This window comes from Colossoma macropomum, unplaced genomic scaffold (genome assembly GCF_904425465.1).
Source record: "Colossoma macropomum unplaced genomic scaffold, Colossoma_macropomum, whole genome shotgun sequence".
In the NCBI taxonomy this organism is placed as follows: Eukaryota; Metazoa; Chordata; class Actinopteri; order Characiformes; family Serrasalmidae; genus Colossoma; species Colossoma macropomum.
The window spans coordinates 3,473,285-3,500,682 of NW_023494806.1; the positions used below are offsets into that span (position 1 = coordinate 3,473,285).

The window sequence follows — 27,398 nt, forward strand, 5'->3', positions numbered from 1 at the left end:
TGAAAGGACAAAATGGCTCTTCTTAACATTTGGGTTGTGACTCCTGACCTAACCTGGCTTTTAACGCAGAGGGTGCCGGTCGGATTTCACTCTCATCCCGTTGTGTTTTTGTTATGTGCCTTTTGCGTTCCGTCAACATTACGTTATAAATTAAAATTTAGAAAATCTTTTTTTTGACATTTGTGAATCGATTCAGAATCGTCCACGCCTGCATCGCGATGCATCTAAGAATCGATTTTTTCCCCCAACCCTCCTGTATATGCATTCAAAAAATGAAAGGTTTGTACTTTCATAACATCCAGTCAGAGACATACATGTTAATAATAATTCTTCTTAAAAATTCATACAAAAAAAAATTCACTGCATGTAGGAGAAGAGACTTGTAATTCTGAAAGTGCTGAAGGGTCAGGGTGGTTGTGGCCAGGACCACATCACACACCCTGTAAAGGCCTAACTGAGCAGCTTATAGCAAAGAGAGAGGAAATAAAACCTCAAACCGCATTACCCAGGATCCTCTCCATCTCCTCGCACCTCTTAATCTCGTTAACAAACTTGCGCTGGAAGGCGTTTACACTCGGGTTGAGCTGAAAGAGAGAGGAAAAAACATCTGAGTGTCACTGAGTACTAGAAAAGTAGCCTCTGCACATTTCAAATCGAAAGCAACTCAAAGCACTGATAAGAAAATAAGGACTGCAGTATTATCAAAAAAGTACAGATAGATAGATAGATAGATACATAAATAGAAATACAGATAGAAATACAGATAGATAAATAGATATTAATACAGATGGATACTGTATAGATATATAGACAGACAGACAGACAGACAGAAAGATACAAATGCAGATAGACGGATGGATGGATGGATAGATAGACCCTTTCTTGATCATGCAGGGAAACTGCAGTGTTACACTAGACATATAATTGCATAATTACATACAATTATGGAAGCAATTAATTATGTAAATTAATTAATTAAATTAGACACAAGTAAGATTAAAGTATGAGAGAGTCCATATAGAAGTATATCTTTTGGCATATTTGCATAGCATATAAGACAGATTTGTTGTATTTACATGAGGGCAGGTATTGCACTAAGTGGTATGAGGTCGTTTACAACACAGCGAGAATAAACATAACTATGAAACGTCATGTATGTATGTATGTATGTATGTATGTATGAATGAAATGTTACAGATGCAATCAAAGGCATAAAGTATCCTGAAACAACAAAAGGATTCTGAAAAGATGCTATACTATTAAAAACAAACAACACACCCAACATATAAGAATGGTAACGAAATTTCAAGCTTTAAGGCTTTTCTCGAGGTCTCCTGTGGATCCACTCCCTTTACAACATCACAGCAGTCTGAGTTAGTGCTGGGCAACACTGCTTCAGTTTCAGCTACATTTTTAATAATATATTTGACAGATGGTGAGGTCACTGTGGACCAGTCGTCTACTGTTAGATTTTTTTACTCTTTTTTTTGTGATACTCATGATAACCAGGACCTGACAGGTAACCACGCTCTTAAAAAAGATAGTTCAAGGGTTCTTTAGTGAAGAAAAAAGTTCTATATAGAACCACCAACACTCAAAGAGCCCTTCGCATGATTAAAACTTTTTGTATTGTGAAATGGGGGCGGCACGCTGTCGCCTCACAGCAAGAAGGGCCTGGGTTCGATTCCCGGCCGTGCGACCAGGGTCCTTTCTGTGTGGAGTTCGCATGTTCTCCCCTGTGTCTGCGTGGGTTTCCTCCGGGTACTCCGGTTTCCTCCCACAGTCCAAAAACATGCAGTCAGACTGATTGGACATGCTGAATTGCCCCTAGGTGTGAGTGAGTGTGTGATTGTGTATGTATGTCTGTCTGTCTGCCTTGCGATGGACTGGCGACCTGTCCAGGGTGTATCCTGCCTTCCGCCAATGACAGCTGGGATAGGCTCCAGCACCCCACCGCGACCCAGAAGGATAAGCGGTTTAGATGATGTATGTATGTATGTATTGTGAAATGCTTCTTCAGATTGATGGAGAATGTGGTGTATTGGTGGTTCTACACAGAACTTTTGTGAAAATGGTTCTATATAGCATCTAAAAGGGTTCTTCCATTGTTAATTGTTCCATTGTTAAGGTTCTACATAGAATCATCTATGCAAAAAACCCTTTAATTAAGCAAAGGGTTCTTTGAGTGTTCATAGTTCTATATAGAAGCATATTCTTTACTGAAGAACCCTTGAAGAGCCATCTTTTATATATTTGCATTATTTGTATAGTTAACAGCGTATGCCATTTGCTAAGTGTTTGTTCTGAAATAACAGTTTAAAATAAAATAAGTTTAATAAATAGTACATACCGCTGTTGTTGGAACAAAACCTCGTATCTCCAAATCAATAACTTTACAGGAGAAGGAAAAAACATACTTTACTTTTAATGTAAGTCAATGGAACCAGACTTTTTTCCAAGTCATTTTGGGTTTCTTTTGGTCCATTCATCATGAAATTTACACACAATGTAAAGGACAACAGGCATTTTCACATTATGCCAAAAAATAAAAAACATCAAAAATGAAGATACAAGGATTTGTTCCAAAAGCAGCTCTGCTGAAGGTTTCAAAACATCCCATTTACTCTCCAGTCCATACATATATGGAAACTAAGCTGAGCAAAAAACAATCCATTTAGAATATGTTACGTCTGTGATGTCACGAAAACCAACACATTTACATATTTCCACCCACAGAGCTTATAGCAGCTTCGGTTCCAGGCTGCTGACTGAATGAGGCACAATACAGGGTAGCCAATCAGAGCAGAGACTGTTTACATGTATCCATCTTAAAGACACAGCAAACAAAAACAACCTGTTTAATTCTATATGATAAACAGAGGCTGAAAATGGTTATATAAAAATGAATGATGACCATTTTGGGTACAAACCAACAACAAAAATCACGTAAATGCCATAGGTACAGAAAAATGTAGGATAAGAGCCCTTTAATATCGTCTGATGCTGTAATATATTTGGAAAATATCATGATACTATCATAGTATTGCATCTGAATAATATCCTAGTATGTGGGTATGAGCAGAAGCTATGCTGCAGATTCATTGGGCCTCATTCACCAACAGCTCTTAAGAAGGAATTTCTTCTTAAAACTCTCTTACGCAGTTTTCACGAAAGATTCTGACATGTTTTCTTATTTGGGATTTATTCTTAGGTAAGAACAGAATCTAGAGCACAAAGCTGAGAACAGTTCTGCGGTTTAAGAACACATCACGAATCTCACATAGACTTTATCTTAGAACCTTTCTCAAAAACACTTTTAAGAAAAACTTAGGACGATATTGGAGAACGAGGCCCATTATTTTTCTGGAACAACTGACCGATTCAGAAAGGACACTGTGTTAAGACCTTACTAAGACACAGAATGGGGACAAAGTCTCAAGACTTTCCTTGAAGTTGTCAGGTGTCCTGCGGGTTCACGCCATTTACAACATGATGACATAATATAAGCATGAGTCACCGAGTCAGCCGGTTAAACATGACCTCAACGTGGTGAAAGCAAAAACTCAACACCATAATATGCCACAGTATCCCATGAACCCATGCTTCCCGAGTGTGGTGGATCATTCTCAGCACTGCAGTGACACTGACGTGGTGGTGGTGTGTTAGTGTGTGTTGTGCTGGTCTGAGTGGATCAGACACAGCAGTGCTGCTGGACTGAGAATAGACCACCAACCAAAAACATCCGGCCTACAGCGTCCTGTGGGCAGCGTCCTGTGACCACTGATGAAGGACTAGAGGATGACCAACACAAACTGTGCAGCAGCAGATGAGCTATCGTCTCTGACTTTACATCTACAAGGTGGACAAGGTAGGACTGCCTAATAGAGTGGACAGTGAGTGGACACAGTGTTTAAAAACTCCAGCAGCACTGCTGTGTCTGATCCACTCGTACCAGCGCAACACACACTAACACACCACCACCATGTCAGTGTTGCTGCAGTGCTGAGAATGACCCACCACCCAAATAGTACCTGCTCTGTGAGGGTCCATGGGGTCCTGACCACTGAAGAACAGGGTAAAAGGGGGCTAACAAAGTATCAGAGAAACAGATGGACTACAGTCTGTAACTGTAGAACTACAAAGTGCACCTATATAGTAAGTGGAGCTGATAAAATGGACAATGAGCGTAGAAACAAGGAGGTGGTCATAATGTTACGCCTGATCTGTGCATTTCCTATACGAAACCACCAGTGAACCTACACGTGTCTTCTGAGGCTTTACATGAAATGTTGAAGGTGAAATGGTGGTAGATCTGAAATAAAATCTTTAATTTGGCCTTATAACACCCTGCATGTACCTCTCCACTACAAATCTGCTTTTAGGCCTGAACTTTTATCTCAAAACTATCGTGAAACAACGTCTCAGATGTCGGGCAGCTGATTGTTAATCATTTCCTGCAAAAACTTACTGTGATGCAACTCATGTCTGGTTACAGTCTTTTTTATCTACACACTTTAAAAAGATGGTTTTTCAAGGGTTCTTTACTAAAGAAAATGGTTCTATACAGAACCATGAACTCTCAAAAAACCCTGTGCATGATTAAAGGTATTTTTTGCATCATGAAAAGATTCTTCAGATTGATGGAGAATGTGCTGTAGACGGTTCTATATAGGACCTTTTTGAAAATAGTTCTATACAGCAACAAAAAGGGTTCTCCTATTACGACAAGCTTGACATCGTAACAATAGAAGAACCCTTTCTGATGCTATATAGAACCCTTTTCAAAAAGGTCCTATCTACAGCACATTCTCTATCAATCTGAAGAAACTTTTCATGATGCAAAAAAATTTTTAATCATCCAAAAGGTTATTTGAGTGATCAAGGTTCCATATAGAACCATTTTCTTTAACAAGGTACAAAACCATCTTTTTAAGAGTGTAGTATGATTTCACATTACAACACTCTGAATGATTTTGCTTACACAGTAACAGTTTAATCATGTAGAATTTTTAAAATATTGGTGGAATTCCCCTTTAACTGTCAGGTCCTGGATATCATGAGTAGAGCACATATAACACAGACAGAGAATCGCAGAATTAAACAGAAAGCTATAAACAAGCTGCTTGGCAACCAGGATACAGTTGTTATTATTATTTTTTGGCATTATATCATGGAATATTTGTCAAATATATCGCTCAAAATATCGCTTAGAGCTGGACGATATGGCCAAAATGTAATATCACGACACTTCTGTAAGTTTTCATGACACACAATAAGTGACGGTATTAATTTTATCTGACATCTGGTAAGTTGGAACCGTCAAAATAGCGACACATTTCTTAAAAATGTTATAAAATCTATGACTACAATGATTTGTATTCAACATTCCACACTGAGCTGCACTAAATCCAGCTAGACAAGACTAATGATGCTTGTATTGAAGTAGGGCTGAAAGATTTTGGGGGAAAATGTCTGATTTTTCTGACTAACATTGAAACTGATTTAAATTGAGAATATTTTCTATAAATCAGGATATATAAATTAAGACAAATACACAAATATAATATATTTATATACTAGACAAATATAAATATCTGCCTGCTTTTTTTTGGCTAAGAACACCAAAATATCCACTTTTCCAGGCCTGAGGCTTGAACCTAAAGATAGCATACCAGACTGCCAGTAAGTTGTGGTTGTGATGTCACAACACATGTAGGTTTGGCTGCCTCTGATTGGTCTAAATCATCTACAGGCAGTTCAAGCCCTCTGTTATCAGGCTAAGATAATGCTATTGATAATTCAGACTACAGTTTAAACAACTGCAGCTCTTGCAATTTGAAAATTATACTCTTAAATTGCGATTTCGATATAAAACCGATTAATCGTTCAGCCCTTTTGGAAGTGTTTTTAAGTACTGATGATATCCACGATATTCTCAGAGAGACTATACTATAGGGCAATATGGCAAAACTTAAGATCACAATACTTCAAACAGTTTTCACGGTACACAATTTAACAGCTCCACAATTTTTAAAATACTGCACGCAATTGTGCAAAGCATACAATAATGCTATTATTTTTCATTCAACATTTCACTGATTAAACATTTCTAATCATGCCATGTTTATAATCAAATATGCAGTTGAGAAGTGTTTTAAAATACTAAACAAATATGAACAAAATGCTCAGAAAAGCATATTTTGAAGCAATTTATCACAATAACAATACATATTGACCTACTGCCCAGCCCTACTGTGACACCATTTATCACGATAACGATAATCAGTCATATTGCCCAGCCCTAACATCGCTAAAACCAAAAGGCAAATCAATATCGCGATGTTTCGATATCACGGTTGACGGGGTATAAACGATATACCGCCAGCCCCTAAACACAGCTTTTACTCACGTCTCTGAACTCCACCAGTCCCAGTTCTCCCAGTTCACTGATGCAGTCGTATGCTGAGCCGGACTGGAGGAAGAGCTGCGCCAGGCACATCTCCTCACCCCGAAACAACGAGCCCATTTTCTCGGAGAGGTTTTCGGCTCAAAACTTTGAGAAATAGCTGATCTGTGCAGCTCAATCGCGGCGGTCCAGCTTTAGCTGCCCCCCCCCTCTCTCTCCGACTTTCCTTGAGTGACGTGTCTCCTCTTCCCCTCCTACAACTTCACTCTGTCGAGGTCTAACCGCCAGAAATTAGGAGCAGATAACATATTCCAGTCTGAAAATCAAAACGAGACGATTTAAAGTCAGAAAACTGCCGGTTAAGCTCAAATATATCCGTTAGAAATCCACAGAGCTGTCGAACTGCTGATAGCTGCCTAGCTAACGTTGCTAGGGCTTCAGTTACCCGCTTAGCCAGCTAAGCTAACCTAACTAACTGTGTTTAATATTCAAACTGGCGCTTCTTTATTAACATCGCTGAGCTGATATGGTTTAAAAACAGCAGCTGCGTTTTATGTTATCTGTCTTTTAAGCCTCGCTTGCTCGGCCGGCTTTGTCAGCCCTTCTGAAACTTGCAGCTTCGTAAAGTTTAGAGCTGCCCGGAAATGCTGTACAACTTGCTCTCCCAAAATAAAAGTCCGTCAACCCGTTTCAAATCTGTTGTGCGTTGGATTGGCGTGTTTTCGATTGCCTCTATAGCCTCTAAGCAAAAAAAGCAGAAACTCGTGTATATAGATTGTTCGATTAAATGTGTCTTTTTGTATTGTTTACGTCCTCTTCTGATTTGTTCTGCACACTGTCGAAGCGCGACGCCGAGTTTTCTGGTGTCGGCTCCGACTCCCGACTCCTGCCACTGGAACCGACGGAGTCCACTCATCGACTCGGCTAGATTTCAACAAAGACTGCGCCAGATAAAGGTTTTAAAAGGGAATTCCACCGAATTTTCGAAATGTTTGCACAGTTCAGTGATTGTGATGTAAACGAAGTCATTGAGAGTGGTTTGATGTGAAATGATTCATTTGTGGAGAAACTGACTCATATTTCTTTACAGTGATGATAGGAACCGGGGGTCCTGGGGTCTACAACATAAATATGGCAGTTTTATTTACCATCCAAAACCACCAGTGAACTTGCAAATATCTTCTGGGTTTGTTGTATGTAATGCTGGTGATAGTTAAACAGTAGTAAATCTGAAAAAGAGTTTTCTCTGGGGCTACTTTGCCTTGGAACACCCTTCATGTATCCTTCCACCATGAACGAATTAAAATCAATTGATTAAAATACAATTTAGAGCAAAACAGTGTCTCAGAAATCAGACAGTGAATTCATAACCATTTCATGTAATAACTTTCCATGAGGGAGCTTTTAGAGGTGGATGTCTGGTTCCTATCACCACCACTGTGAACAATTCTGACTGTAAGTTTCTCTAGAACAGAGCATTTCACTCTGAATGACTCTGTTTACACCTAGCCATTTAATTATGCAGATATTTTGAAAAATTGGTGGAGTTCCCCTTTACGGGACAGTGGCTATAGATTAGAGATTACAGTGATATGATAAACATTCAACTTATTTCACATAACGCGTGTCAGAGTGATGTACGCTCTTAAAAAGATGGTTCTTTGGTAAAGGGAATGATTCTATTTAGAACCGTAAGTTCTGCATACTTAAATGGTTCTTCGCATGGTTCTTCAGGTTGGTGTATAATGTGTTGTATATGGTTCTATACAGCACCAAAAAGGGCTCGTTATGACATCAAGCTACCCTCTTGAAAAGATGGTTCCTCAAGGGTTCTTTAGTTAAGAAAATGATTAAAAAAAGAACCATGAACACTCAAAGATCCCTTTGCATCATGAAAGGGTTCTTCAGAAAGTGCTATAGATGGTTCTATATAGAACCTTTTTGAAAAAGGTTCTATTTAGCACCTGAAAGGGTTCTTCTATTGTTATGATGGCAAGCTTGTAACTATAGAAGAACCCTTTTGGGTGCTATATATATAGAACCCTTTTCAAAAAGGTTCTGCATAGAACCATCTACAGCACATTATCCATTCATCTGAAGAACCCTTTAACGGTGCAGAGAGCCCTTCAATCATGCAAAGGCTTCCTTAAATGTTCATGGTTCTATTTAGAACCATTTTCTTTACTTGAAGAACCATCCTTTTTAAGGGTGTAGCAACAGAAGAACACTTTAGGTGCTAAATAGAACCATATGCAACAAATTCTCCATCAATCTTAAGAACCATTTCACCATTTAAAGAACCAAAGAAACATGAAAAGAGTTCTTTGAGTCTTCATGGGTCTCTATAGAACCAGTGTCTCTATTAAAGAACCCTGGAACAACCTTTAAGAGTGTGTTGAGAAAATCAGTACTGCAGTCATCAAACCATTTTCAAGTTCTTTTTCAGTTCTTGTCTTGGTTCTCTCTTTCAGAGGCTGAAGTTGGCTTCGTGTTCACCAGCTTGTTAATCGACGGTTCCGGTCCACCTTAAATTATGCAGCAGTTACCTTAAATTACGCTGAATGATGGCGCATGCGCAGTGGAAAAAAAGCGCATGAATTCCGATCTGAGCGTCACATTAAGGTCGCATGGCCACGAATCGAATACCTATCCGATCTAGGACCACATATGAAAGTGACTCAGGTCGGATTTGAAAAGATCACATTTGTGTCCACACAGCCCTGAAAACCTGAATCACATTAGGGCAAACAATCGGATTTGTGCCACTTCAGCCTGGTAATGTGAACGGAGCCTTAGTGGTGCGCCTGCGCCAGAATGTAACTGCAGCGACATTTAAGGTGGAACGGAAAATTTGACTAAGAAACTGGCAAAAAAGGAGCAAATCCCAGCTTCATCCTATTTTCCACCACGTTCTGTGAGGAATATCGTTTGTTGTCGGTTTTCGGTCCCTGTACCACTTTTAATAATTGTTTATTGCGACCCAAATCATGAAGAAAATGAAGAATTGAGGTGCAGATCGGACCAAAAACGGCTGAGCAACGTTAGCATTGATTAAACCCGGAGTCGACTCCAAGCGTTTCGACTCCTAGATTCATTGGCCAGGAGTCGACCCGAGTCGAAGAATCGATTCTTTTCGAATCGACTCCCCATCACTACTGCACACGTGGGTTCGTATGAATGCAAAATGGCAGCCTGCATGTGTGCTGTGGCAGAAACTCTCACTGTAGCTGCTTTATTATTTTAGAAAAGCTGTGATATATCAGGTTTGTTTGCTTTTTTGTTTACTTTTTGCTTTCTGCACGTAATGCGTGATGTGTAATCTGTCTTCCCTGCTGAAAAAACAGAAACCATTAAAAGTTTCTGCTGGTTTCTAGTGGTGTCCAGTAGTCAGTAATGGTATTTTGTGCTTTCCTGATGGTTTAATATACCACTATAAAGGATTCTAACGATTTAACAGGTGTTCTGGGACTGATTGCAGATGCATGTGATGGTTTCCTAATGGGATCTAAAGGTGTTCTACAGGAAATTAGTAAATTTAGTAAAGAAGTGGAAACAATATGCATGAGTTTTTGTGTCTGTTGGCATGTACTAATTCTCACATGCCTCTGGTTCTCAGATCACCATGGCAGACCCAGCTGTTGATCCTACCACCCCAACCGATTCATTAGTCCCTGAACCTGAGCTGATGGTGGAGCAGAACCAGCCTGTTTCACAAGGCAAGGGAGAAGAAGACGGAGGTAGCAACTCCCAGACTGATCCGGCTGTCCCTATGAAAGACTCTGGCGCTGAACCTGAACTGATGGTGGAACAAAACCAGGAGGATCAGCCTCCTGTTGCGGAAGGCAAGGGAGAAGATGATGGCAGCAACCCCGGTGTCTACCGCTACATCAAACAGGATCTCTTCACCTCCGAGATCTTCAAGGTGGAGATCCAGAATCTGCCCAAGTACATCGGCTTTAACGACCTGAAGAAGTTCCTGAATAAGCAGGGCCTCAACCCGCACAAGATCAAGCTGATCGGGAGGCAGACCTTCGCCTTTGTCACATTCAAGAATAAGGTTTGCACCCAGTTTAGACTGTATCAGTGTGATTTGACCAGTGATGGCACAATATCGCTTTTTATTTTCTGACACCAATATTGAAATTTTTAATATCAGCTGACACAGATCAGTGTTTTTTTCATTAGAAGCTGCTAAGCTTTAAAATGAGCTAATTTTCATTAAAGTGCCAAAACTACTGAAATACACAGCGAACAATATCACACCACACAGTGTGAGCTATTTTACTCTCAGAATCACTTTATTTTGCCAAAAGCAAGGAACTTGTCTTGCTAAGTGCACACATATGATGAATAACATATCAGTGGTGGACGAAGTACACAAACCATGTACTTGAGTTAAAGTAGAGAGACCCAAGGTAAAATATTACTCCAGTAAAAGTAGAAGTTCCTCCCTTTAGACCTCCACTTGAGTAAAAGTACTAAAGTATTTGTCTTCAAATGTACTTAAGTATCGAAAGTAAAAGTACTAAAAGATTAATTATGACTTTAATGTCCTATTATCATTTTCGTAACAGGACTCGCTTCATTAACTCATTCTAGGTGAAAATACTCCAGTGTCTCTCTTGGTAAACCAGTCTTTTAATAGAGTCATTAATTAGTGACGCTGATGTCTATTAAAATTATCATAAGCACAAAACACTGAAGGCAAACAGTTTCCATCAGGTAGAACTGAGCGGCTCTGAAATCACTTTTTACAAACCAGCAAAGTTTCAGTTTAAGATTTATTCACAGCTTAGTTACAAGATTAAGTTTAATAAAAACTTTAAATTCAGATTCACAAATGAGTTTCCTTTACTAAACTGCATCTGTAGGTCTCTGTTCATAAACATAAACTAGCCAAAACTAATTTACTATAAAATTAAATAATGTTTGTATAAATTCAGAAAAAGGACACGTCAGTCACAACTGCATATGAGTACATGTTTCTATATTGTGGTCTATTTACACAAAGTTAGGTTAGTTCATCATTTATGTTGAATAGACTCTCCCAAACTTTTACGCTGCTGCACTGATGTTGAACCGTGTGCTGCACTGGGTTGGTATGACCAACAGGTCAAAACAAGCTCAAAACAAAGTGCGCACTGTGCCCTGATTGGTGTTCTTGCGTCGCGCTTCTTTCATTTTTATACGCACATAAACCAAAAGGATTTCTCATAACGAAGTGAAAGTAAAAAGCCGCCCAAAATGGAAAAACTTCAGTAAAGTACAGATACACTAAAAAGTACTTAAGTACAGCAACAAATTACATTTACTTCATTACTGTCCACCACCGTAACATACTGAACAGACCAGACAAGCACACAGACTATTAACAAATATTTCAGAGAAAATCAGACACTAACTAAGGCTAGATTTGAGGCTCGATCTGTGTTTCTCTCCAGTATCCCGTCTAGCACTTTCTCCTGATATTTCAGCTTGATATGGATACCTATTGATGCTGATATGCCATCTCTACATTCAACCTGTTGGCTTTTTTTAATTTTTTACATTTTTTTATTGCATGTTTACTTTCTTTTTGAGCTTTGAAACTATTGAAATAACTTTTGCATTATACCATACAGTGACCGCCTACCTTATTAAAGGGGAATTCCACCGATTTTCAAAATTTTTGTATAATTAATTTAAGATGTAAACAAATCATTGAGAGTGGTTTGTTGTAAATGCTCCGTTCTACACTGTAAAAAAGTGGTTCACCAGTTCAACCTAAAAAAATAACTTCATATAGTAAAAATCAATTGTAAATGAATGTTTTGTTCATGTCAAAGAATTACTTTGATTAAAAGAATCGTTCATTCTTGTTGAATTCCAACCTACTGTGCTCTTCTGGCTATAAATGTTGAATCCTGAACCTTGTTTTGAAGGAGGAGAGGGACAAAGCCATGAAGCTGGTGCACGGCATGCAGTGGAAAGGCAAAGTTCTGAGTGTGCGTCTGGCCAAGCCCAAAGCTGACCCCATCGTTAGGAAGCGCAGACAGGATGAGGGAGCAGTGGACAGCGGGCAGCCTGTCTCTAAGCGCCCTGCTGATGGGCAGGATGTGGAGGACGATGAGCCACTGAGCGTCCAGATCGCCAACGCTGTCACCCCTCTGTGGAAGGTGCCCTACGAAGAGCAGCTGAGGAGGAAGGAGCAAGAGGTGGAGGCTGTCCTGCAGACACTGGCCAGGTAACGGCAGCATGTGTTTGAGTGCCTGCAGGGACGTTCATATCAGCAGGTGTTAGGAATGACTAACCAGTGATGTTACTGCATCGTTCAGATCCAAACGGGGTCATTCAGAGTGGTTTGGTGTGAAATGATTCAGATGTCTTTGCAGTGGTGCTGATAGGAACCAGGGGTCGCCATGATAACAACACAAATATAGACATTTTATTTATACCTCAATTCTCAGGTAAGTTTTTCTAGAGCAGAGCATTTCACACCAAACCACTCTGAACGACTCTTTTATATATATATATATATATATATATGTGTGTGTGTGTATGTATGTGTGTGTGTGTGTGTGTGTGTGTGTGTGTTTATTTATTTCTATTATATACATATATAATTGTTGTCGCAACAAAGTCTCATATCTCCAAACAGGTAACTTTACAGGGGAAGAAAAAAACGTTCTTAACTTTTAATAGAATAAATGGATAAATATATTTTTCCAAGTACTTTTGGACCATTTCTGTTGGTCTGTCCATCATGAATACCTCATAAAGGGCAACTGGCCTTTCCAAACGATGTCAAAAAATGAAAAACTGCAAAAATTGAGATTTTTTTATTTATTTTTTTTTTTCCAACAGCAACAACATACAGTCATGTGTATATCGTAAGATACGTAAGATATGTGGCTTCCCAACCGCATCTGTTCTTAACTTCACTGAAATTTCATGCTGAAATTGAATTAATCACGTCTAATTAAAAAAAAATTAATAAACAGATAATTCATGAAATCATAAGCAAACATACTGTTTTAAATCCTTAACTTCATTTTTCTCATATCCCTTTCATGGTGTCCACCAAAAGATCACATCAGATGGTGCCATGAGGAGCTGCTGCAGGGCGGTTTAAAGACACAGACGTCAGGAATAACTCGGTTCCATTTCTCTGCCTGCTCTTACGCTTCTTTGTTGTTCTTCTGTTTTTAGGGAAATTGGTAACAATAATAAAGCGATGCTTCCTTGGCTGTTTGTCCAGAAGGAGAAGAACAAAAACATGTGCTGCCCCCTGGAGGCAATTAGACCATCACCTCTGCAGGTACAACGTGCCTTGTTTCACTGATATTACTAATACTTTAAAGGTTCCCTCTCTTAATTTTTTTTCTTTATTTTTTCACTGGTGTCTTCTTACCACTACCAATCTTTTTGCAGAATTAAAAAGTCTGTGTTTTTTCTTACTCTGCCTTTTGAGACTCATTTTTGTAAATGATTGGCTGCCCAGTATTGTGACTTATAAACAATTAGTGTGTTTACATGCACTTACTGATCCGATAACAAACAGATTTTGCCAGTAATCCGATCAACGAGTTTACATGCGCTTGAGTAATAAGATAATGGGGAAATTCGGGCTCTACATGTGTTGTTTTTATTAGTTCTGTGAAATGCTGCTTTGAACAAACATCATATTGTGAACTGAACTGTGGCTGTTCAATCTGCAGACAGAATATCGCAACAAGTGTGAGTTTGTGATCGGCACGGGGGCGGATGGAGAGGATAAGACGGTGGGCTTTCGCCTGGGCAAGTACAAAGGCGGCTCCTGTGCGGTGGTGAGCCCCTCAGACACAATCCACATCCCTAAAGAGGCCAAAAGGGTCGTCCAGGCCTTCCAGCAATACATCAGGTATTTTCCACAGTATTTAGACTGAGTACGCCATAAATGCACAACTGTGGTTGTCTTGTTTGGTGCTGTTCACTCCTCAGCCCTATAGTTTCCATATATATTCTCGCGTTTCACGTGACGTCATGCTATATAGTCACCACCGTTTTGAGGACTGAATCAGGGAGGGGCTCCGCTAGCGTGTGATGTGCTTTGTGAATGATTCACCTGTAAGATGCGACAGAAGCCGAGAGACGAGAAACACACAGACCTTTAATTCAGTGTTTTCACTCCAGGTTTGGAGCCGCTGCACTGTATCGTTTAGTGTTCCTCTCTGCTGTTCACACCTTGTTCAGCTCAAGAAGGGATTAATTAGCTAATAATATCAGGTATTTTAACCAGGAAACCACAGTTATGCAGTGCAGGGGTTTCAAGACTGGAGCTGAACTCTGAACTAACTGCGCTGGCAAACTTCCAAAATCACGTCTGTCGAAACACGACGCCATTTTCCGACCCACGACATTCAGTCTGATATTTAACGTTTATGTTTCTCCATTCAAACCTCATTTAAATCTCCTGAATCAGAGAGTAAAGTTACACCAGCTGTCTGCAGCTCCGTTAGGGGGACGACTGTTAATTAGATTAGATTAAGTGACCCTTATTAGTCCCACAGCAGGAAATTACACCTCCGCATTTAACCCGTCCGTGCAGTGAAACACCACATACACACTAGGGGGCAGTGAGCACACTTGCCCAGAGCGGTGGGCAGCCCTATCCACAGCGCCCGGGGAGCAGTTGGGGGTTAGGTGCCTTGCTCAAGGGCACCTTCAGTCAAGTGCTGTCAGCTGAGGGCATTGAACCGGCAACCTTCCGGTCACAAGGCTGGTTCCCTAACCTCCAGCCCATGACTGCCCTTAGCTAAGGTTATCTAAAGGCTAGCATTGCTCACATCTGTGTTAATTAGCTGGTGTCGTTACCCTCCTATGATGACAGAGTGTTTCTCCTCTTTATGCAACACCATGGGATCCTTTACCCACCCTGACGTGAAGAGCCGGTGGGCTCCTGTGCTTTTAAATGCTTTGAGAGACTCCAGAATAGGGGGAGGGGCTGAGTATGAGATGAATATAAATATATAAACTGAGCTGCAAAAACAGCCCATGTCAAATTCATTGTTTCTGTGATGTCACAAAAACCAGCACCTTTACATATATCCACCTTTCCAGCCTATAGCAGTTTAGCTCCGCCCACTCGTGCTGAATTTTGAAGGACTGTTTGAGCCTAGACTGCTTTTTGAATGAGGTGCGATGCAGGGCAGCCAATCAGAACAGAGCTCATTTACATGCATCAGACTTAAAAGCATCCATACTTAAAAAAAGATGGTTCCTGAAGGGTTCTTTAATAAAGAGAATGGTTCTATATAGAACCATGAACACTCAAAAGAACTCTGCATGATTAAAGGGTTTTTTGCATTATGCCAGGGTTCTTCAGATTGATGGAGAATGTGCTGTATATGGTTCTATATAGAACCTTTTTGAAAAGGGTTCTATAAATCACCAGAAAGGGTTCTTCTATTATGACAAGCTTGACACCATAACAATAGAAGAACATTTTTGGTGCTATACACTCTTAAAGATGGTTCTTCAAGGGGTCTTTAGTAAAGAAAATGGTTCTACATAGAACCCTGAACACTCAAAGAACCCTCTGCATGATTAAAGGGTTCTTTTGCATCATGAAAGGATTCTTTAGACTGATAGAGAACTTAGCTGAGCTGTTGAAGAAGCTTGTAACAATAGAAGAACCCTTTTGGGTGCTATATAGAACCCTTTTCAAAAATGTTCTAAATAGAACTGTCTACAGCACATTCTCCATCAGTCTGAAGAACTTGCTGCAAAGAACCCTTTAATCATGCAGGGCGTTCTTCATACTGATGGAGAATGTGCTATGGATGGTTCTATATAGAACCTTGAAGAAGCTTGTAGCAATAGAAGAACGCTTTTGGGTGCTATATAGAACCCTTTTCAAAAAGGTTCTAGATAGAACTGTCTGTAGTGCATTCATGCACATTCTCCATCAATCTGAAGAACGCTTTCATGATGCAAAGAACCCTGTAATCATGCAAAGGGTTCTATTAGTGTTCATGATTCTATATAGAACCATTTTCTTTACTAAAGAACCCTTTGAGAACCAAATACAAACACCCGTAACTTTATAAGAGGCTCTCGGGGGTGAAACATAAAATCCAAGAAAAATGTAGGATCCTAAAGGTCCCTAAAGTACCAGTTCACCAAAAAATCTAATTTACCCCATTAAATTGCTCTGTCGACGGATGGGCAGGTTCTCATCCGAGGTTTGGAAAAACAGCCACTGCACAGTAACAAAAGCTACCAGATCTGTCTGTACATGATAATCACTGGTGTTGTGTCTGGACAGGACTACTCCTTATGCAGTGTACAGTCCAGAGACGTATGAGGGCCACTGGAGGCAGCTGACCGTGCGGACAAGCAGGACCGACCAGATCATGGCTATGGTCTTCTTCAATCCGCAGGTAGAACACAGGACATTCGTTCTTCTTTTCTTTCGTAGAAACTGAGTCTGAGTTGGAGGGTGATATTAATTTAGTTGTTTTAGCTGTTCAATAACTTATTTTATGAGTTTTATTCATTGTTTACGCACCTGGAAAAGTAATAAATCATTAAATATTAGTAAATAAATAACTATGTATTTGACACCACTCATTATTATTATTATTATTATTATTATTACAAAGCTGTAAATAACACTGGATCATATGTCCCTGCATGCATGTACATATTCACATATTCATCTCATTTTGATTGTTTTTATACCTATTTTCTGTAATTTATTTTCCCTTTAATCCATTGACCAATTAATGTCCATATTGTAAATTTAAAAAAAAAACTTTGATCTGGTCAAATTACATTTACTGTTTATTTGCTGAATTTAACATATGCAATCATAAATTGCAAAAATCATGGTACATTTCCTGTTGTATGTTTTATTTTTTGGGGGTATGTTAAACTGAATAACAGAAATTGTGCACTAACATTTGCAGAAAAAATCCATATTTAAGTTTGTTAAATATGTCTCAACTTATTTTCCCTTAGAAAATCAACATAACATGTAATTTGACTGGGGATATTTAAACGTTTGCAGACGACTGTATGTGTTCTGTGAACTTACTTGAGCACAAATCTGAAGAAACTGTTCAAATCGATCAAACCACATGGCTAAAAAGTGAGTTTTCATCACTTGATCAGATTAAATTTATGTTTGTGATCGTGTGGGACTATTGATTTAAAAATAGTAGAAAATCCAAATTTGATTGCTGTTACTATACAAAATAGCATCACATTAGACCAATCAGAACAAGTTCTGTGGCATTTTCCTTATACAAATATTGTTGGACACGAATGGGTTAATATATCTTTATATTATATCTTTGATTGGTTTAACTTGTCATGATAAACATGTTTGTAATGAGTTGCTCAAGTATGTAACACATTTGTTGAAATAAACCTGATTCTGGTTCTTTAAACTTAGAAACTGCCAGAGGAGGAGATCAAGTCTCTGAAGGACTCATTGCGACAGTATTTCACAGATGGGGAAGGGAGAGAGAGCGGAATCACATCTCTGCACTTTGTGAGAATCGGACAAAGGTAAGAGTGGTGAGGAAAGACTCCAGGACTAGAAGTTAGCTTTAAACTTTACCTTCATTGTTCATTCGTTTGTTCCCGCAGGACGTCTGCAGGTACGGAGGATTTGCCGTGTGAGCTGGTGGCCGGTGATGAGTGGATCCATGAGGAACTGCTTGGCCTGAAATTCCGCATTTCCCCTCACTCGTTCTTCCAGGTACGTCTCAGGGTGTTTTCACACTTGGGCCGTTTCAGTGTCTGAAGTGGACGCTGAGTCATGTGGACACGAAACGAACTCAGAACCTCTAACTGTCCCAAAAAACAAACCAAACAGTTCAGTTTTTATGAAGTTCGTTTCGTGGTTCGATCAATTTGTGCCCTGTGAAAACAAAACAACCCCAGTCCGCTTTTGCTTTGCTTTATGGTGAAGACCTCAAGGTTCACCGTACGCACAGCCACAGTCTTCAACACTTCAGCTGGTAAAACAGACCAAGGATCATTTATAAGGTTCTACTCAGGATAAAGCCTGTCGGTCATCTGTGACAAGACAGCAGCCCTGACGTATTAAAGTGATAAGATGCGAGAGGCTGCGTGATTTTACCGTGGTAAAGACTCATGCTGGGCGCACACGCAACACAGAGCTTTAAGCTGCTTTCACACTGAATGAAAATTAATCGCTGCCCTTTCAAACACACTGTTTCACTGCAGACGCAGATTTTCACCGGGTGGAGCTCAGTGAGGAGCACATCCGAAAACTGAACCCACTGCGATAGACATGCAGAGTCATTTTTCCAGTTGTGCACAATGCGTTTAGGCCAGGCTTTTCAGACGTGGCCAATAGGAGAGCAGCAGGTGTGTCTGGTGGTTCCTCTCGCCACCTGAAAGGTTAGATTTATCAGAGAACGCTGCCCATCTTGCACGGTGAACACCGTGAGTGGTGTGAAAGGGGTCCGAGTTCTAATAGAGTTGGGTCTGAACAAGAAGTGGTCTGAGATCTCAAAGGACCAGAAAGAAAACTGAGCCCTCTTTAGAGTTCACTTACATTGTGAACACAAGAACTGAAGTCATTTGCAGTTGGATGCCTTTCAATTTCACTTTGACAGAATTCAGCTCGGTTCATTTAAAAAGATCTCACTGCTGTCGGAACAAAACCTCGTATCTCCATTTTTGTCGTTTTTCAGTTTTTGGCATAATTCGAAAGTACCTGTTTTCCTATACATTGTTTGTGAATTTCATGATGAATGGACCAAAAGAAATGACTCAAAACTACTTGGAAAAAATTCTGGTTCCATTGACTTACATTAAAAGTAGAGTAGGTTTTTTCCTTCTCCTGTAAAGCCCTCATTTTGGAGATACAAGGTTTTGATCTGACAACAGCGATATGTGAAAACACCCACAGTGTTTCCTGTCCCTCAGTACCCCTGCACTGAGGTTGCACTAATACAGATACCAGATATTGGTATTGGTATTGGTATCGGTATCGGTTTCGGTCCTGATGCTGGCACTCAAATACACTGTCGGGTGTCTGTAATAGAAATTCTGCTAATCAGTTTTACTTGTAAAAGCAAACTGTTTTTTCATGAATACCGTTTTTTAAACATGCCACATTATTACTGGTTTATCTGATAAGTTTTAATATGCAGTACTGTGCAAAAGTCAGAGACCATCCTTCACAAGTCAAAATGGCCATTGGGTACACGTCAGGAAAAAACAACAGAAGCCATTCCTTATTTATTGGCTTATGTGTTGCTCAGTTTATTCACACATTGCATTTCTTGCACAAAGATTTTTGCTTATTGAATTGTTCAGTGAAAGACAGTACTGTGAAAAGGCCAGAGTCCACTGTTCATTTGAAGTTATTCATGTTGCAGCATCAGGAGAAAAGCAGAAAACACATGTAACAGAAAATTACCCAGAAGCCTCAGTCACTAAATCTAAACTCAGCTTTGTGAGTCTCAGTGAGTCTTTCTTCACCTTTATTCCAGCTTCCATTCTTTTCAGGAGACTCACTTTCAGCTCCTCAAAGAATCTGCAGACACACCTCCAAAGTTCAGTCTTAGAAGCTGGTTGATCATTTTCTGAAGTAATCAAACACTTTCAGTGATGTTGAGGTCTGGACTCTGGGGTGGTCAGTCCATCGTTCAGCTTCTTTGTTTGATGTGTCCGTCTCCTTTTCTCAGTGAGGTTCTTCTTGATCAGCTACACATCCTTTCAGACCCACAGCGCTGAGTCGTCTTCTCACAGTGGAAGGATGGACAGAAACACCTGTGGATGTTTTCAGATCTGAAGCAGCTTGATTTTCTCCTCTCTCTCAGAGATGAAAGCTTTAAGTGCTGTTTATCTGATGGGGGCAGTTTTGGCGTCAACCAGCTCTTCCAGGTGGTTGTTAGGAGCCACATTTTCTCTGTATCTTTTAATTATTTTCTGAACAGTTTTGTAAACTCATTTTTTTCATTTATTTTTCTTTGACTTCGTATGTATGTACCTATTTTCTTTGTTTACTTACTTTCACTTCCTCTTTCTTTATAAAAGTGGATTATCTTATTTATTTATTTTTATAATCCTCAGAAATATCTACTAAAATGATTAACTTGTACTTAATGGCCATTTTCACTGGAAATTGAAAAGGTGTTGTTTTCATAGAACCGCATTACAGTCATAATATATAACAGTATAATCACAGTACTAGTCTTTTGTCCATATTGTCCAGCAGCTCTTATCCTCTTGATCTCTGTACATGCTTATGGTAAGCTTTCTCTCTAGACGAACACCCTTGCTGCAGAGGTGTTGTACTCGGCTGTGGGCGAATGGGCACAGCTGGACCACGAGAGCACCGTGCTGGATGTCTGCTGTGGAACAGGCACCATTGGCATCTCTCTGGCCAAGGTAAACTCACAGCTGTACAAGTACTAATCAAAATACACTATATGGACAAAAGTATTGGGACACTAACATGTTACACCTACAGGAGCTTTTATGAATCCCATTCTAAATCCATAGTCATTATTATGGAGTTGGTCCCCCTTTGCAGCTGTAACATCTTCCACTCTTCTGGGAAGCTTCTACAAGATGTTGGAGAGAGTCTGTGGGAATTTCTGCCCATTCATCCAGAAGGACATTTGTGAGGTCAGACACTGATGTTGGACGAGAGGGTTTGACTTGCAATCTCCATTCTAGTTCATCCCAAAGGTGTTTGATGGGGTTGAGGTCAGGGCTCTGTGAGGGCCAGTCAAGTTCTTCCATACCAAACTCACCCAGTCAGGCCTTTATGGAGCTGCTTTGTGCACTGGGGCTCAGTCATGCTGGAACAGGAAAGGTTCTTCCCCAAACTGTTCCCACAAAGTTGGAAGTGTACAATTGCCCAAAATGTCTTGGTGCTGAAGCATTAAGGTTTCCCTTCACTGGAACTAAAGGGTTCTAGACCAACCCCTGAAAAACAGCCCCATATCATCATCCCTCCTCCACCAAACGTTTACAGCTGGCACAGTGCAGTCAGGCAGGTACCGTTCTCCTGGCATTCGCCAAACCCAGACTCGTCCATCAGACTGACCGATAGAGAAGCTAATTCGTCACTCCACAGAATACGTTTCCACTGCTCCAGAGTCCAGTGGCGGCGCTTTACTCCACTCCATCCGATGCTTAGCGTTGTGCTTGATGATGTAAGGCTTGCATGCAGCTGCTCAGCCATGGAAACCCTGCCATGAAGCTCCCGGTGCAGTTTTTGCTGATGTTGATCCAGAGGAGGTTGAACTCTGCAGTTATTGATCAGCAGAGCGTTGGAGACTTCTATGCTCTGCTTCTCAGCGCTCGGCAACCCGCTCTGTAACTGTCTGTGGTCTGACACTTCGTGGTCTGAGTTGCTGTGGTTTCTAAACGCTTCCACTTTTCAATAATACACTCACAGTTGATCATTGAAAATCTAGGAGGGAAGAAATTTAGCAAACTGACTTATTGCAACAGTGGCATCATATTACAGCACCACACTCGAACTCAGTGAGCTCTTTAGACCCATTCTTTCACTAATGTGTGTAAAGGCAGGCTGCATGGCTCGGTGCTTGATTATATACACCTGTGGCAATAAGACTGAATGAAACACCTGAATTCAATGATTAAGAGGTGTGTCCCAATACTTTTGTCCCCATTATTATTATTATTATTATTATATGTTTATTACATAAAGCTGTTTTTTACACTGATTTTAGATTCTCGCCTACAAACTCAAACTGAAATCATAATAGCAGAACTGATCCCAGAACTGAACATAGAACATGTGGGAATGGTTGAATGTGTTTTAAATGAGTGTAATGGTACACTTAATATGTCCAAAAGTTTGTGGACACCTGCTCATCCAGTGTATTAACTGTAATGAGGGCTATTAATAGTGAGTTTGTCCCTCTTTGCTGCAGTAACAGCCTCTACTCTTTTGGAAAAGGCTTTACTCTAGATGTTGGAACATTGCTGTGAGGATTTGATTGAGCATTAGTGAGGTCAGGTACTGTTGTTGGATGGTCAGTTCTGGATCACTCCAACACATGCTAAAGGTGCTTAACAGCCCAATACTGGGGGGCTTTATACCCCTCTAGCCCATGTTTAGCACTGGGTCTGGTGACTTTAGGCTCATGTGCAGCTGCTTCAGAGTGTCACCATTGTATTGGTCAATTCTTTTAATGCAGATTATACAAAATCTACACCGATCAGGCATAACATTATGACCTCCTTGTTTCTACACTCATTGTCCATTTTATCAGCTCCACTTACTATATAGGTGCACTTTGTAGTTCTACAGTTACAGACTGTAGTCCATCTGTCTCTCTGATACTTTGTTAGCCCCCTTTTACCCTGTTCTTCAGTGGTCAGGACCCCCATGGACCCTCACAGAGCAGGTACTATTTGGGTGGTGGATCATTCTCAGCACTACAGTAACACTGACGTGGTGTGTTAGTGTGTGTTGTGCTGGTCTGAGTGGATCAGACACAGCAGTGCTGCTGGAGTTTTTAAACACTGTGTCCACTCACTGTCCACTCTGTTAGACACTCCTACCTTGTCAGTCCACTTTGTAGATGTAAAGTCAGAGACGATAGCTCAACTGCTGCTGCACAGTAGAAACGAGGAGGTGGTCATAATGTTACGCCTGACCGGTGTGTGTGCATTTGAACAGTGAGTGCAGATTTAAGTAACAGAATTCTCCGGCTGTCTAGATACTTTTGGACAGATAGTCTATGTAAGTGTTTACTTCTGTTTATTTGTACATTGTGTATATTGTGTGTACAGCGCTTCGGTCAAATGTGCTCTGTAATCAAAACTGACTTGCTCTAACAGAGAGTGAAGAAGGTGATTGGAATCGAACTTTGTCAGGAAGCAGTGGGAGACGCAAAGGTGAACGCTGAAGCTAACGGTGGGTAACGTTTTTTGTTTATGTAGAATTAATCACAAGTGAAAAATGGAAAAATAGAAACTTTCATTTTTTCGCACTGAATTGTTTCGTTAGGCTTGACCAACATAGAGTTCCACTGTGGCAAAGCAGAGGACATCTTCCCCACCGTACTCAACGCTGTAGTCTCTCCTAACGTTACTGCTATCGTGGATCCTCCGAGAGCAGGACTACGTAAGTAATATAACTACCACTAATAATACGTGACTCGTATACAATTACAAGGGGCCCAAATCCTACATCTGTCTTGTATTTTTTTATGTAGCAAAAATAATTCCTAATTCCTTTTTGCTTGACAATTTTACGGCCTCTCTTTATCCCTCGGATCAGAAAAAGCTGTTTTTGTTACTGTGCTTTTGAAACTGATGTATGTAAATGAGCTCTGTTCTGATTGTCTGCCATTTATTGTGCCTGGTTCTTTATAATTTCACTGTGAATGGGCGGGGCTAATCACGAAAACAATGGATTCAAAAGGGGTCTTGCAGCTGTTTCCATATTTGTGTCATACATGGGGTTGGGTGAACGGAGTGAATACGTTTGGAAACTTTTAGGAATGTTATCATAATCAGACTTTTATTTAAAAAATAAAAAAGTGAAGAAAAATTTAAGGCACTTTTATTAAACCAAATATTAATGGCAAAAATTGAGTAAATTATACCAACTTTGAATCAGTATTTATTTCTGATTTAAGCTTCATTTCTGAGCAAGTTCGTTTTCTGCTTAGATTCCAAAGTCATTTTGGCGATCAGACGAGCGGAGCATCTGAAGAGGCTGGTGTACGTGGCATGCAACGCTAAAGCAGCCATGAACAACTTTGTTGAGTAAGTAAATACTGAGCACATCTTTAATGTACTTCTACTGGTGTACTGTGCCAGTGGCTCCCAAACTCAGTCAGGGAGACCACCCCCCACATTGTGCCTTCTCTCATCTGACACGCTTTATTTTCATTTTATTTTAATCAATAAGGTAAAAAAAACACAAAAACATGCATACAAAGGGTCCCAAAGACTAGAATTGGGAAACACTACTGTATTTCTATAATTCAATTCCATTTCCTGCCACATTTCACTGATGCTTCTAGAATGTCCTACACTGAGCTGCCAATTTATTAGGTACACAGATAGTGGCTGATTTACTACATAGGGGTAACGGTCTATAACTGCAAACCCTAAAACTGAACCTGTATGGTAGGTGTTTCTGGTATAATGGCCAGTGAGTGCAGCTGCAAAGTAAGTATTTCTAGTAACCTGGCAAGTGGCTGTCCTCTATTTGTAAAAGTGAAAATTTAAAATTGACAGCAGGAAATGGAAGATGACACATACAATACCTGGTCATGACTTTAATGTCCCGTGTTCATGTAACGTTCTACATAAACATAAAAATAAAGGTGTCAAAAGAAGAGTTTTTTGGGAGCAATGTCCTAGAATAACCACATTATGGTGTGGTTTCAGTTGTTGTTATTATTTTTTTTAACCCTTGTGTGGTGTTCAGGTCTGTGGGACCCATTTTCAGTGTTTATCAAAAGAAAAAATGATGTGATTTATTATTATTTCAACCTCAGATTCTTGATCTTTGCTCATTTTCTGTGAAGAACATATAAAATAACCCATTTTCAGTGTCTTCACTCTGTTCACCCCCCACACATTTATATTACACATGTGGTGTTGGGGTGAACCCGCGGGGAGTAAAAGTGTGGAGGTGCTGTGTCCTTCACTCTGTTCTCCTCCTACATGGCCTGCTGTTAGTGTGTGTGTGTGTGTGTGTGTGTGTGTGTGTGTGTGTGAGGGTGGACAACATGGACAGGCTGCTGACTGGCTACAGCTGCTAAAGAAGAACCCTACGCTGGACACTTGTGATATTTTAAACATCTGGTATTTTTACACAAATTGTTATGGCTGTATTGTAACACCACACAAGGGTTAAGAAACATCCACAGAAAATTTCTAGGGAACCAAAAGTAGTGGTTCTGTGCCAAAGAACCCTTTTTGGCGTCTTTATTTTTAAAACCGTAACATCTTTTCATGAGAGTTGGCTGATAAAGGCAGAAAAAATCCCATCTGTTCATTAAAACTGCACTAATCTGTTCTCATTCCCTCTCTTCCCGCCGTCCCCCAGTCTCTGCCGAGCTCCCTCCAACCGTGTCCGAGGAAATCCTTTCCGTCCAGTCAGGGCAATGGCGGTGGACCTCTTCCCCCAGACCATGCACTGTGAAACGATCCTGCTGTTCGAGAGGGTCGACTACAGCGCCAACGCGAACAGCACCGAGCCACAAACCACTGAGAACTGAGGCCTGGGAGGCACCAGTGTGACGCAGTCCTGAGGGACTAGTAAGCTGGATGATTTAAGAGGGAACAACTCTCTCAACTGTTTTCTGTCTGTGGCATCTGAACCATGAGATCGACTCCCATGCACTGTTATTCCCCTGTACTAAGAAAAGAGCAGGACACCCAGTTACTCAAATCACGCTTAGAAAAGGCCTCTGAAATTGAGCATCACTCTGTAGTGGGCGTCATGTAACAACCAGTCTTAGGGACTTGGGGACTAAACTGGTTTTCTCTACCGATTTTGACAAAAATCAATCAAAATGTGGATATCATGTCTTGTGGTAAACAGAAATGCCCCAAAGCCGATACTTTCTGTCTTGTGGACATTTTTCACTGGATCCTCTGAATTATGAGGTTGTTTAGCAGTGAAAATACAAATCATCGCTGTCCAAAGAAAAACATGCATCTCTAAAATAGTAACTTTACAGGAGAGGGCAAAAACGCTCTTCACTTTCAATGTAAGTTAATGGAAAGGGATTTTATTCCAAGCAGTTTTGGAGAATTTCTGTTGGTCCAATCATCATGAAATTTCCACACAATGTAAAGGACAGCCTTTGGGCTCAAATGATGCAGAAATGTAAAAATCACAAAAAATGGAGATGCATGTTTTTCATTGGACAGTGACGAAATAAGGCTACACACGTCCTACAAGCAAGCGAATGCTCCAGCGCACTGAAATGGTGTTGCATGAATTAAGTCTACTATTAAACTTCAACACTGTTTTATACCAGATCAGACTGCCAAACTGCCAGTTTAACCAGGGACAGATCACGGTCTTGCGGGACCCCCTGAACTCCAAAATGAATGAATGAATATAAGAAACACAAATTTTCTTTTTTTGGTGTAAGAATAAACAGAATCAGCCTCATTTATAATTAAAGTGCAGTATTTTATTGCTTTTTAGTCGTGATGCAGAAACAGAAACATTCTTACACACATCAAAGGGTAAAACCTCAGCAACAAAAGCAACGGTAGCATAACAATAAAAATGGGCCCTTAATACAGATAACACCTTGTTTTCTTTCATTTATTAAGTCATTTGTACGTATTCAACTGCTGTTCGTTCATCTAATGCTTATATCTGCAGTAGATTGGCCCAAGTATTTGGTCTGTGGTCTAAGGCCCTTCCAGGCCCTTGGCGGTCTCAGGCTTCTGGGCACTGGCTCCCACTGTCCAGGTCATTACTCTATACCTCACTGGACAAAGCTAACTGGTTTGTGTGGGGTATTTTGGTGAGGTTGCCAGTCCTCTGATGTTAACTGAGTGCGCAGCAGTGTCATATTTCAGATCCTTAGCGGCCTCAAAACGTCTACAGGGTGCAACAGCAGTGATTTTAGAAAACGCCATTCATTTCTGTCCTAGAAAACCAGCTTAGACCCGGAGTTCCTAATTTGGGCATGACTGGGATCACAGGACGATGACACGGCTTCTACAGAAGCCAACAGGCAGATGCATCAGCAGGTTTCAGTGGGTTTTCTGTTGTTTACTAAATATTTGGAAACACATCAAAGTCATTATGGTAATTAACCGTACAGTACAGATGTCGTAGATGCAGAGTAGGTTGAAAAATGCTGGAATGCTCCTTTAAGCCCAAAGTAATGAGTGTCCAAATAAGAATATCTGTCATTTTATCCTATTGGCCAGGCTTAACTGGCTAACTGATACGTCGTGCTGTGCAGCCTCCGTATTCCAGCGTTTTCCTGCTCTAACACAGCTGACTCAGCATATT

At 40.3% G+C, this 27,398-nt stretch overlaps 2 protein-coding genes across 2 annotated transcripts in view; one reads left to right on the forward strand and one right to left on the reverse strand.

The window, feature by feature from the left end:
• atp6v0a2b (ATPase H+ transporting V0 subunit a2b) overlaps positions 1–7,277 on the reverse strand; it is a 47,574-nt gene extending 40,297 nt beyond the window's left edge. Inside the window, 2 exon segments of the mRNA XM_036598474.1 lie at positions 506–584; positions 6,410–7,277. Of these exon segments, the coding sequence (XP_036454367.1) occupies positions 506–584; positions 6,410–6,526 (196 nt within the window). The 5' untranslated portion in view covers positions 6,527–7,277.
• Positions 7,278–9,233: 1,956 nt separating this feature from the next.
• On the forward strand, positions 9,234–26,094 carry trmt2a (tRNA methyltransferase 2 homolog A). The gene is made up of 13 exons (XM_036599112.1): positions 9,234–9,669; positions 10,023–10,463; positions 12,328–12,629; positions 13,595–13,703; positions 14,104–14,285; positions 16,692–16,806; positions 17,823–17,938; positions 18,020–18,131; positions 20,678–20,800; positions 23,234–23,309; positions 23,403–23,519; positions 24,070–24,166; positions 25,461–26,094. The coding sequence occupies exons 2-13, from the start codon at positions 10,029–10,031 to the stop codon at positions 25,630–25,632; spliced, it is 1,956 nt and encodes a 651-aa protein (XP_036455005.1). The 5' UTR covers positions 9,234–9,669; positions 10,023–10,028; the 3' UTR covers positions 25,633–26,094.
• Positions 26,095–27,398: the final 1,304 nt, after the last annotated feature.

Bases quoted from the DNA above. Each gene is read 5' to 3' on its own strand.
- trmt2a (XM_036599112.1), top strand. From the start codon at position 10,029: ATGGCAGACCCAGCTGTTGATCCTACCACCCCAACCGATTCATTAGTC. The intron at 16,807-17,822 runs GTAGAACACAGG...CTTTAAACTTAG, and splicing joins TGGTCTTCTTCAATCCGCAG to AAACTGCCAGAGGAGGAGAT. The intron at 17,939-18,019 runs GTAAGAGTGGTG...TTGTTCCCGCAG, and splicing joins TTTGTGAGAATCGGACAAAG to GACGTCTGCAGGTACGGAGG.